Here is a 13,027-nt window from a genome sequence, read left to right as displayed (position 1 = left end):
AGGAGCATTAGTGAGAAGCAGGGAGAAATGTGTCCTTTATCTCTAGTTTCAGATTAAAACAGTGCAGGAGCCAGGTGCGGTGGCTCACGCCTGTAATCCCAGCACTTTGGGAGGCCAAGGCAGGTAGATCACCTGAGTTCAGGAGTTTGAGACCAGCCTGCCCAACATAGTGAAACCCTGTCTCTACTAAAATACAAAAAGTAGCTGGGCATGTTGGTGTGCAGCTGTAACACCAGCTACTCAGGAGGCTGAGACAGTAGAATTGCTTGAAACTGGGAGGTGGAGGCTGTAGTGAACCAGGATCGTGCCACTGCATTCCAGCCTTGGTAACAGAGTGAGACTCCTTCTCAAAATAAATTAGCTAATTAACTAAAATGGTGCAGGAGGAAAAACAATCTCCCCACTGTGTGGGGAAGCAGGAACTTTACACAGTGACATCTGTCAGTGGAGACCAAAGAGCTCTAAGCTAACTGCTGTCACTACATCTCTGCAGAATGTTCCAGCAAGACCAACTGATACTGTTCCCCCCACCTTGGTTAGATTCTCCCCTCGCCCAGAGGATGACAAAGGAATTGAAAGTAGCTAGCTCCTCTATACCAGAAAAGGAGAAAACTCTGACAACAGGTAACATTGAATTATTATATTTCTCCTAGACCATTCATTTGTGTTAGTCTCTGAAAACAGACTAAATACGTGGAAATTTGCCATTTTAAACAACTCAACTTATGGAATACTCACCAAGCACATAAAGAGAGAACGTCTTGGTGCCGGTAATATTTGGCGATTCCATTTCATACTTGTCTTCATCTGATGATGTTAAGTTGAAGATAGTGAGGTCACCCGACACAAGGTCTAAATTAATCCTATTTGTGAAAGGTGAGAAAGCTCTGAGTTCAGAATTTTCCCATTCTGCAACTTTATCCTTCTGTTTTTTCCATAGGATCTCGTTTAAAGGCACAGTGCTTGCTACGCTGAAAGTTACATTCTCATGTACAATGCCATAAACTCGTTGGGAACCACAACTGATGAAACCTAGGAGGGAAAAAACATGTTTAGAAAAGACAACATGACTAGTGGCAGAAATTATTCATCAGGTAGTTTTTGTGCTGAGCCAATAAACTGCTGACGGGAAGTAAGAACGTGTTTGACTATGTAGAACTTACTCTTTCATAGAAAACTGCGACCTACATAAATCCAAGAAATGGACTCAGCGTTCATGAAGCACCAACCATGTGCCAGGTACTACGGGCCGTGCTGGGAATGTGGGGCTGTTCCAGGCCCTCCAGGAGCCCCACTTGTGGAGAAGACAGGGGGCAGGCTCTCCACCAGGGGCTGCACAAGGGGAGCTGCCTGGTCTAGGGCTTCCCCAAGGAAGTCATGCTGGAACTGACACAATGTGCAAATCACTGAAGGATGAAAGGCAGGTAGGCCACAGGGCTGGGTAGGTGAGTAGGTGGGGAGTGGAAGGAGAGATGATCAGACGGATACTGGAAGCAGCACCTCCAGAGGAAGGCCCTGAATCGAGAAAGAGGTTGGTGTGCTTGAGGAAACACGTGTGATTCCTAGCGGCTAGAATGAGGAGGGCAAGGGGTGGCTGTGGGGGAACAAGACAGATCAAGGCCAGCCCATAGCCTCTGCGTGGCAAAGTCAGTGATGCTAAGGGTTTGGACTGATCCGAACGGAGAGGAAGCTACAGGAAGGTTTTACCAAGACTAATCTAACGTGATTTAAGTGTCAGCAGCTGACTGTCTTCAGAGTAGAGAGCGGCTGGTAGGAGCCAGCACGGAGGCAGGGAAATCGGAATGAAAGTCGATGCTGTGGCAATGAAGGCCATGGACAGGGCAGACCAGACCAGGGTGTTTGTGGTGGGGACGGACAAGGGGACAGACTCAGGAGATGCAGGAGAGAGAAGTCCACAGGATTCAGTGATGACGGTGGCGGAAGTGGATGGGACTGTTAGGTGTCTTTCTTGGCTGACTGAGAGGTGTCATTCACTGAGATCAGAAACAATGGCTGGGAAGCGAGTTGGGGGTGTGATGAAGATTAAGAACCTTAATTAGGTTCTTCATTGGGTACAGTGGTGTGTTGGAGCTAGGCCCACCTGCCCTGATGAGCCAACTGTTAGCATCTCTGCCCAGACCTATTAGGGGACGCCTGGTGACAGCATAGAAACTGACCAAAGCTTCACATCAGAAACTTCCCTTCCCCTCCGAGCAGTCTAGTTGTTAAACATTTATTAGAACCACAAGATTGAGGTATTTTTGGTTTAAATGCATCTTGTTCTAAGACTTGACTCTTGTTAAGAGAGAACAGCAGCAGCTGGGCACCGTGGTTCATGCCTGTAATCCCAGCACTTTGGGAGGCCAAGGTGGGCAGATCGCTTGAGTTCAGGAGTTCAAGACCAACCTGAGTGAAATGGCAAAACCCCATCTTTACAAAAAATTAGCTGGGCATGGTCGCACACACCTGTGGTCCCAGCTACTTGGGAGGCTGAGGCTGAGGAGGATCCCTTGAACCCGTGAGGCAGAGATTGCAGTGAGCTGTGATTGTGCCACTGCACTCCAGCCTGGGTGACAGAGGGAGACCTGTCTCAACAAACAAGCAAACAAAAAACCGCAGCCATTTTAAGTTAACATTAAAGATTAATTAAAATTTGACTGAAGTTTTTGCCTAGTAGCAATTAGGTAACTGAAAGAATACGGGAGAAATCCAGAACACTGAATGACCAGTTGTGGACAGCTGTGTGAGTAATTTCAGAAAAGAAGCACATATCAGCCATTTGTTTATTTGCAAGCACTTTTTAGAACCTAGCTCCCTTAATTAAGGGGACTACCCTCAAAAACATGCCGGCATCTTTCCGTTGCTTTGATGATTATGCATTATTTCACCCACTCAACAGAGTATGTGGGAAGGCACACAAAAAAGAGCCGAATTTGAGGGGTAAGAGTCTACCACATACAACAGTGGGGGCTCAAAAATGCCTTATAAATGTAAACGAAACAATGAGTGACAGAGGGTAGGGTGGTGGTGAAAGAGTAGGTATGAGATAAACTGCCATACCCTGGCAGCATGAAGACGGCTTTTGTCTTTCCCAGGGAGAGCTGATGTTTCCTGGGCTTGAGAACAGTGGAAGAAAGTAGTCAGAAATGGAGCTCGTGGTGGAGGGAAGTGAGGGTACAGAAAGCGGAGACTGCAGCTCAGAAGAAATCAAAGTGCAGTTGACCCTTGAACAACACAGGTTTGAGCTGCGTGGGTCCACTTCGATGTAAATTTTCTTCTTCCTCTGCCATCGCTGAGACACCAAGGCCAACCCCTCCTCCCGCTTAGCCATAACATCAAGATAATGAGGATAATTTGATGATCCAATTTCACTTAGTAACTATAGTCTCTTCCTTATGCTCTTCTTTTTTCTTCTTAATTTTTAGTTTATTACTATTATCTCAATAGTTTTGGGGGAAAAGATGATGTTTGGTTACATGGATAAGTTCTTTTCTTGTGTGGATAAGTTATTTAGATGTGACGTCTGAGATGTTGGTGCACCCGTCACCCAAGTAGTATACACTGTACCCAGTGTGTAGTCTTTTATCCTTCATCGCTGTCCCACCCTTCCCCGCAAGTTCTCAAAGTTTATCGTATCGTTCTTACGTCTCTGTGTCTTCACAGCTTAGCTCCCACTTGTAAGTGAGAACATATGTTTGGTTTTCCATTCCAGAGCAACTTCATGTAGAATGACAGTCTTCAATTCCAACCAGGTAGCTGTGAATGCCATTATTTTGTTTGTTTTTATGGCATATTCCATGATATATATATATATATATATACACACACACACCACATTTCCTTTTTCCACTCATTGATTGGTGGGCATTTATGCTGATTCCATAGTTTTGCAATTGCGAGTTGTGCCACTATAAAGATGTTGTGTGCAAGTGTCTTTTTCGTAAAATTACTTCTTTTCCTCTGGGTAGATACCCAGTAGTGGGATTGCTGGATCAGATGGTAGTTCTACTCTGAGTTCTTTAAGAAATCGCCATAGTGATTGTACTAGTTTACATTCCCACCAACAGTGTAAAAGTGTTTCCTTTTCACCACATCCACGCCGACATCTATGACTTTTTATTTTTTAGTTATGGCCACTCTTGCAGGAGTAAGGTGGTATCACATTGTGGTTTTGGTTTGCATTTCCCCGATCATTAGTGATGTTGAGCATTTTTTCATATGTTTGTTGGCCATTTGTATATCTTCTTGTGAGATTCGTCTATTCATGTCCTTAGCCCACTTTTTGATGAGATTGTGTGGTTTTTTGCTGATTTGTTTGAGTTCCTTGTAGATTCTGGATATTAGTCCTTTGCCAGATGCACAGTTTGTGAATATCTTCTTCCACTTTGTGGGTTGTGTGTTTACTCTGCTGATTGTCTCTGCTGCTGTGCAGAAGCTTTTAAATTTAATTAAGTCCCATCTATTTATCTTTGTTTTTGTTGCATTTGTTTTTGAGTTCTTGGTCATAACCCTTTTGCCTAAGCCAAAGGCTACAAGAGTTTTTCTGATGTTATCTTCTAGAATGTTTATGGCTTCAGGTCTTAGATTTCAGTCTTTGATCCATCTTGAGTTGATTTTTATATAAGGTGAAAGATGAAGATCCAGTTTCATTCTTCTACACCTTATGCTTTTCTTAATAAGTTCTTTTTCTAGCTTACTTTAGTGTAAGAATACAACATATAATGCATATAACATAGAAAATATGTGTTGTTTATGTTATTGGTAAGGCTTCTGGTAGGCTATTAGCAGTTGAGATTTTGGAAGTGGAGAGTTATACATAAATTTTTGATTGCTCAAGGGGTCGGTGCCCCTAACTGCCATGTTGTTCAAGGGTCAACTATAATTTTAAATTGGAAGAAACTCTAAAAATTATTCAGTCAGATTACTCCCATTGCACTGGTGAAGTGAAAAGACACCAAGAAAAATAAAAGGCGGTTTTATTGAATGCTTACTCTCTCCGGTTATACGTTCACATCATCTTGTGTCCCTTTTTATCCCTCTCCACAGCTATATGCAGTAGGTGTTGTTAATCCCATTTTACAGGTGGGGAAGCAGGCTCCAAGAGGCACGTACATCATCTTGCTCCATGTCTCTCGGCAAGTTTATGGCAGCACAATGACCAGAACACACATCGTCTGACTCCTTGGTCAGTGCCCCTTTCGGAACAACGTAGTCCCACATTCAGGATGGGATTCATTTATTCATTCATTCAGGAAATATTCATTGGGCATCTATTCTAAGCAAGATCCTTGAGAACAAGACAGACACAGTCCCTTCCTTCTTAGAATGACACAATACCCGACTGCAACTATACCTGCTGCTAAGTTAAAGCATCAGGTGTCAGTAGGAATATTTACTTAGAGAATCAACAAGGGGTTAGGGAAGGCAGTTCCCTTCCCTAAAAGAAGTTCTGGGGCACAAGCAGCAGTTAACTATGCCCAGGAGAGCAGGGCTGGTCCCCATCAAGAGAACAATTATGAAGACTTGGAAGCAGAAGGAGTAATGCCAAGAGAAAAGTAGCATGAGCTGGGCTGCATACACAAGCAGAGCCAGCCTTGCGGACCATCAGACAAACACAATTCTGGTACTGAAGTTAAGAAAGCCACAGAAGAGTTATAAACAGGGTGGTGACAAAATAAGAGAAACTCTTTCTTGAAAAAAAAGTATTTAAAAATATAAAGGATACATAGACACATACATACAATTTTATACTAATGAAAAACGATCATATAAGTATCTTTTCAGTCCTCTTGTCTGGGTGCCTTACCCCCTTTTTTTTTAACCCCATAACAATCTGCAGTTCTATAATCTACATTAACAAATCAGAATACATCTTTTGGTATTTTTCTCCCTGCTCATATAGTCAAATAGAGACAAATATATACCACATATAATGCATCTGTACAGGCGTATCTTGAAGATACTGTGTGTTTGGTTCCAGACAACAGCAATCATGTGAATATCAGCGTAAAGTAAGTCGCACAAATTTTCTGCTTTTCCAGGGCATACCAATGTTATGTTTACACTATACTATAGTCTATTAAAGTGCTCAATAACATTATGTCTAAAAACACGATGTTCACATCTTAATTAAAAGACACTCTATCGATTTTTAAAAACCATGTTAACAATCACTTGAGCCTTCAGCAAGTCCTCATATTTTTGCTGGTGGAAGGTCTTGCCTCGATGTTGATGGCGGCTGCCTGATCAGGGTGTTGGCTGCTGAAGGCTGCGATGGTTGTGGCAATTTCTTAAAAGAAGACAGTGATGAAGTTTGCTGCATCAACGGACCCTTCCTTTCACAAAATATTTCTCAGTAGCCTGCAATGCTGGTTTGGTAGCATTCTACTCACAGTAAAACTCTTTCAAAATTGGAAAGAATCTTGCTGCTGCTTTATCAACTAAATTTATGTAGTGCTCTGAATCCTCTGTCATTTAAACAATGCTCACAGCATCTTCATCAGGAGTACAGATGCCATTATGAGGAAACCACTTTCTTTGTTCATCCATAAGAAGCAACTCCTCATCAGTTCCATTTTTATCATGAGATTGCAGCAACTGAGTCACATATTCAGGCTTCACTTCCATTTTTCGTGCCATTTCCATCCTTCAAAATCATCCATGAGGACTGGAATCAAATTCTTTCAAATTTCTGTTAATGATGCTATTGTGATCGCCAACCATGGACCACGAATGTTCTTAATCTAGAATGGTGAGTCCTTTCAGGAGGTTTTCAATTTCCTTTGCTCAGATGCATCAGAAGAATCATTACCTATGGCAGCAATAACCTTACAAAATGTATTTCTTACATAGTTAGACTTGAAAAGGCAAAATTGCTCCTTGATCCACGCGCTGCAGAATGGATGTTGTATTAGCAGGCATAAAAGCAACACTCATCTCCTTGTACATCATCAGAGCTCTTGGGTGATTAGGTGCACTGTCAATAAGCAATTATATACTGAAATCAATCTTTTTTTCTAAGCAGGAGGTGTTAACAGTGGGCTTACGATATTCAGTAAACTATGCTGTAAACAGATGCGCTGTCATCCAGCCTCTGTTGTTTCGTTTTACAGAGCACAGGTAGAATACATGTAGCCTAATTCTTAAGGGCCCTAGGATTTTCAGAGCGGTAAATGAGAACTGGCTTCAACTTAAAGTCATCGGCTGCATCAGCCCACACCGAGAGTGTCTGCCTGTCCGTTCAAGCCCAAGGCTGACTTCTCCTCTCTAGCTATGAAAGTCCTAGATGGCATCTTCTTCCAATAGAAGGTTGTTTTGCCTACATTGAAAATCTGACGTTTCATGTGTCCTGCATCAGTCATCTTAGATCTGCCGGATAATTTGCTGCAGCTTCTACATCAGCACCTGCTGCCTTACTTTGCACTTTTAGGTTATGGAGATGGCTTCTTTCCTAAGATATCATGAACCAACTTCTGATAACTTCAAACTTTTCTCCGGCAGCTTTATCACCTCTCTCAGCCTTCACAGAACTGAAGAGTTAGGGTCTTGCTCTGGATTAGGCTTTGGATTAAGGGAATGCTGTAGCTGGTTTGATCTTCTAAGCAGACTGCCGGAACCTTCTCCATGTCTGCAATAATGCTGTTTCACTTTCTTACCATTTGTGTGCTCACTGGAGTAGCACTTTTTATTCCCTTCAAGGACTTTTCCTTTGAATTCACAACTTTCCTAACTCTTTGGCATAAAAGGCCTAGTTTTCAGCCTATCATGGCTTTTTTTTTTTTTTCTTTGAGATGGAGTTTTGCTCTTGTAGAGCAGGCTGGAGTGCAACAGAACTGTCTTGGCTCACTGCAACATCCGCCTTTCAGTTTCGAGCGATTCTCCTGTCTCAGCCTCCCAAGCAGCTGGGATTACAGGTGCCTGCCACCACATCCAAATTTTTGTATTTTTAGTAGAGATGAGGTCTCGCCATGTTGATTAGGCTGGTCTCAAGCTCCTGACCTCAGGTGATCCACCTGCCTTGGCCTCCCAAAGTGCTGGGATTACAGGCATGAGCCACCGTGCCCAGCCACCTGTCGTGACTTTTCACATGCCTTCCTCACTATGCTTAATCATTTCTAGTTTTTAATTTAAAGTGAGAGACAGTGCAACTCTTTCTTTTTTTTTTTTTTTTTTTTTTTTTTTTTTTTTTTTTTGAGACGGAGTTTCGCTCTTGTTGCCCAGGCTGGAGTGCAATGGCACGATCTCGGCTCACCACAACCTCCGCCTCCTGGGTTCAGGCAATTCTCCTGCCTCAGCCTCCTGAGTAGCTGGGATTACAGGCACACGCCACCATGCCCAGCTAATTTTTAGTATTTTTAGTAGAGACGGGGTTTCACCATGTTGACCAGGATGGTCTCGATCTCTTGACCTCGTGATCCACCCGCCTCGGCCTCCCAAAGTGCTGGGATTACAGGCTTGAGCCACCGCGCCCGGCCAACTCTTTCTTTCACCTGAGCACTTAGAAGCCATTGTAGAGTCATTAAACCAATCTAATTTCAGTATCATTGTCTCAGGAGACAGGGAGGACAGAGGAGAAAGAAAAAGATGTGGGGAACAGCCAGTCAGTGGAGCAGTCAGAACACATAGCATTTATCAATTAAGTTCCCCATCTTATATGGACACAGTTCATGGCACGCCAAAACAATGGCAACAGCAACATCAAAGATCACTGATCACAGATCAGCATAACAGATACAATAATTTAAAAAAAGCTTGAAATATTGTGGGAATTATCAGAATGTAATAGACAGACAAAACACAAAGTCAGGCACCAACAGACTTGCTTAAAGTTGGGTTGTCACAAACCTTCAATTTGTAAAAAGCACATTATCTGTTAAGTGCAATAAAGCGAAACGCAATAAAATGAGGTGTGCCTGAGGGATTTGCCGTTAACAAAACAGTCTTATGCACACTTTTCTACATCCTGCCTTTCTTAATATCTCATAAAAGCCCCTTGAAATCAACTGGTATAGTTATACTTTTTCTTTTTAATAACTACATAATATTCCACTGCATGAGGGAACCATAATTAATCTGCCAGACACCAGTGATGAACACTCCTTTTGTGCCTAGTATTGTCTATTGCAATTACACTGCAATAACTATCCTGTGTATACGTCCTGATGTATTTATGGTTTCATATTTAAGTGAGAGTGGAGTGGAGTGGAGCTGGGACTCACTACATCAAAGGGTAAATAGATTTTTTATTTGAATAGAAGTTGCTGCATTGTTGACAAAAAACTTTTGCAATTTACGTTTCCATCAGTAATGCCTGAGTTGCCCTTTCCTTGGCCTCCTGCCAGCATTAGGTGATTTTTTTGTTTTTATCTTTAACTTTTGGACAGACAGTGACATTTCATTGTTATTTGAATTTGCATTTTCCCAACCTTTAGAAATTTAAGCATCTCTTCTGTTTGTTGATTTGGATTTCTTTTTCTGAGAAATGTCTTTTCATATCCTTTACTATTTTTTTTTTTTTTTGTATTAGATTGCTTGTCTTCTTCTTATCAAAGTTTAAAGGCTCCTTATATGTATTATAGTTGTTTTCAAATACAGGCTTTGCCTGTTAAATTTACTAAATGAGGCCGGGCGCGGTGGCTCAAGCCTGTAATCCCAGCACTTTGGGAGGCCGAGGCGGGTGGATCACAGGGTCAAGAGATCGAGACCATCCTGGTCAACATGGTGAAACCCCGTCTCTACTAAAAATACTAAAAAATTAGCTGGGCATGGTGGCGTGTGCCTGTAATCCCAGCTACTCAGGAGGCCGAGGCAGGAGAATTGCCTGAACCCAGGAGGCGGAGGTTGCGGTGAGCCGAGATCGCGCCATTGCACTCCAGCCTGGGCAACAAGAGCGAAACTCCGTCTCAAAAAAAAAAAAAAAAAAATTTACTAAATGAATATCTTCTGTACAAAGGTTCTAAATGTTTACACAATAAAAGTGTGTATCTTTTCTGGCTGTGGTGTGGAGGATTGATGGGAAGGGTAAAGCTAGATAGCAAGACATCCATCAGACAGCAACTTAATCTGCCGACCACTAATGACAAACACTCCTTTTGTGCCTAGTTTTGTCTATTGCAATTACACTGCAATAACTATCCTGTATATATGTCCTGATGTATTTATGGTTTCATATTTACGTGAGAGTGGAGTGGAGTGGAGCTGGGAGTCGCTACATCAAAGAGTAGCGGTAAAAGGCAGCATGGTGCTAGGGAAAGTGGTTCAAGAGACATTAGGGAGGTAAAATTGGGAGGACTAGAAGACTGACAGCATATGGGGTAAAGGAGGAGAAGGGGAGGTGCCAGGAGTGCCAGGATGAATCAGAGGTCTTACTTCCTCCTAGGTGGGTTGTGGTGTCTTTCCCTAAGAAAGGAAACACAGCAGGAAGACCAGGTCTTGGCTGGAACGTCATGCTTTCAGTTTGGCACTGTTAAGTGTGAGGGGTCTGTGAGACATTCAAGCAAAGATGCCCAGTAGCTGCAAAGTACGCGGGTCTGGGACTCACAGGAAAGGATACAGATTTGAAAATCATCACATACATAGTGGCTCCAATGGAGGCCATTAGGACTGCCACCTAGGGAGAGCGCATGAAGTGGGAAAAGGCAGCTTGGATCTGTGCTTTAAAGCTTAGCTGGAGGGAAACACATTGGCTAAGGAGACCGAGAGAAGCCTGGGAAGTAGAAGAAAAGCCAGGAGGAAGACAGCATCATAACTCCCAGACAAGAGTCAACATGTGGAGACTTAACTGAATAAAAGGCACTAGTGATATTACTCAGATAGTAGGGAAAAGATGGAAGAAAATTCAAATGTAAGCAGAATTAAACACACATACAAAACCCCATGCATACAATTTATTTTTGCTTATGCTCTAGAAGAACCTGTGGTTTCACCGAATACTGGGGTCTGGGTGTTATTTATTCAGGATGTAACAAATAAAGCAATAGTACAACCTACATAAAGAGATATGCATAATGATATTCATTTTAAAGTTATCTATACTAGTAAAGAATAATCTAGTGTAATAGTTAAATAACTTAGAATTATGCCATGGATTACTATGTGGCTATTTTTAAAAAGAAAAAAGAATAGACTTATTCTCCTTTTATTATTGGGAACTTGGAAAATTTATTAATATTAAAAATAAAAAGCTATAGAAATATATATGCAGAATATTCCTCTTTTTAAAAATGATAAAGAGGCCAAATGTAGTGGCTCATGCCTACAATCCTAGCACTTTGGGAGGCCAAAGTGGAAGGATCACTTGAGCCCAGGAGTTTGAGGCCAGCCTGGGCCATAGTGAGCCCCTACCTCTACCAAAAAAAAATACATATATATATATTTTTTTAACTATAAAAAGACATGAATACATGTGTACATGCATCCTCACTTGCTCTTTTTTTTTTCAGACTAGAAAGAAACACCCTAAATGATTAACAGTGGTTGCTTTTAAAGTAACCACTGTTACTTTAGAGATTGTGATGACGGTGAGATTTCAATTTATTACTTAATACAGGTCCCATTTAAAAATATGTTACTTTTGAAGACAAATCTCATATTACTACTGTAATATAAAAACTATATAATTTTTTTAAAAAAATAGAATTATTCAACCAAGAGGAGGAATTGTTAAGAACTATCTCTTAAGCTAATATCTACCTCTACTTTGTGTGCAAAGGTACATCTATTATATCCTTCCTACAGTAAAGTATTTTCTGTTGCACTTCGAAGACTAATGCTAAAGTAAGTTGCTAAGATAATTTCTTTTTTTTTTTTTTTTTTTTTGAGACGGAGTTTCGCTCTTGTTACCCAGGCTGGAGTGCAATGGCTCGGTCTCGGCTCACCGCAACCTCCGCCTCCTGGGTTCAGGCAATTCTCCTGCCTCAGCCTCCTGAGTAGCTGGGATTACAGGCACGCGCCACCATGCCCAGCTAGTTTTTTGCATTTTTAGTAGAGACGGGGTTTCACCATGTTGACCAGGATGGTCTCGATCTCTCGACCTTGTGATCCACCCGCCTCAGCCTCCCAAAGTGCTGGGATTACAGGCTTGAGCCACCGCGCCCAGCTGCTAAGATAATTTCTAATGAAAAAAGAACAATAGAAGAAAGGGGAGTGAGTTTTTTCTCAAAGGTCACAAACCATGAATGAATAAATGAATGAATGAATGAATATACAAACAGGTACAAAGGAAAGGAGTCAACAGTGAGTTTGTTACTTTGCTGATACTACCAAGTGTTCAGAAAAGGGGCCATAGGGATGCCAACTAGCCATGCCTGGGTGTAGGACAGAGAGTGCTCAGATTTTGAAATCAGCAAGGCCCGGGGTGAACTCCCAAAGGCCTCCCCACACTAGATCTCCTCAGCTGGAAAGCAGAAATCATAATGCCCACCACAAAAGATTGTTTTGAGGTTTGAATAAAATTGAGAGTCTTTTTATACTGGTTGACATGGAATACACTCTCAAAGGGTTGTCTTCTTCTTTTAATGAGTTAGGTCAACATCAAGGTATTCACACTGTCTGAATTAACTGGGTGAGCACTGGGCATGTGGTGAGTTTTTGCTGTTTAAAAGCAAAGAGAGATGGAGGGAGGAAAAAAATTTTTATCAGTGATCACCTAAACAGATTTTCTATGCAAGCCAGATATTTTTTTGAAGGTTCTTTTGTTTTGAAGAATCTTGAATAGTCCTTTCTTAAATAATGATATCAGGGTACCTAATACCTAATCAGCACTATATGTATAGAGTCATCATATATCTAAAAACAGGTCTAATCTCACATATTCTGTTGCAGTGTTTCTACAAAGCGTCAACACCTCAGTTTTTATAGTTCCTTTTGTATGGCCTCAAGTTGTAACTGGAACCCAAGTTTTACAGATGAAGTGTCCTGATTTTTTTATTTAGAAAATATGATCACCGTAACTATGGGTTAATGAAAAGGAGCTCTCAACCCCCAGCACAAATTCCTCTGCAAATTTTTACTCAGGTCCTGAGATTCA

The 13,027-nt window shown here is 41.7% G+C and overlaps 1 protein-coding gene across 4 annotated transcripts in view; it reads right to left on the bottom strand.

Annotated features, from left to right (window-relative positions):
• CD58 (CD58 molecule) overlaps window positions 1–13,027 on the bottom strand; it is a 60,950-nt gene that overhangs the window by 31,967 nt on the left and 15,956 nt on the right. For all 4 annotated transcript variants that reach the window (XM_039460845.2, XM_074381210.1, XM_010344065.3 and 1 more), the window contains one exon: window positions 739–1,032. In XM_039460845.2, the coding sequence (XP_039316779.1) occupies window positions 739–1,032 (294 nt within the window). The remainder of the gene's footprint in view (window positions 1–738; window positions 1,033–13,027) is intronic.

The sequence above is a fragment of the Saimiri boliviensis genome, chromosome 11, assembly GCF_048565385.1.
Source record: "Saimiri boliviensis isolate mSaiBol1 chromosome 11, mSaiBol1.pri, whole genome shotgun sequence".
NCBI lineage: Eukaryota > Metazoa > Chordata > Mammalia > Primates > Cebidae > Saimiri > Saimiri boliviensis.
This window is presented reverse-complemented; position numbering and strand designations above follow the sequence as displayed.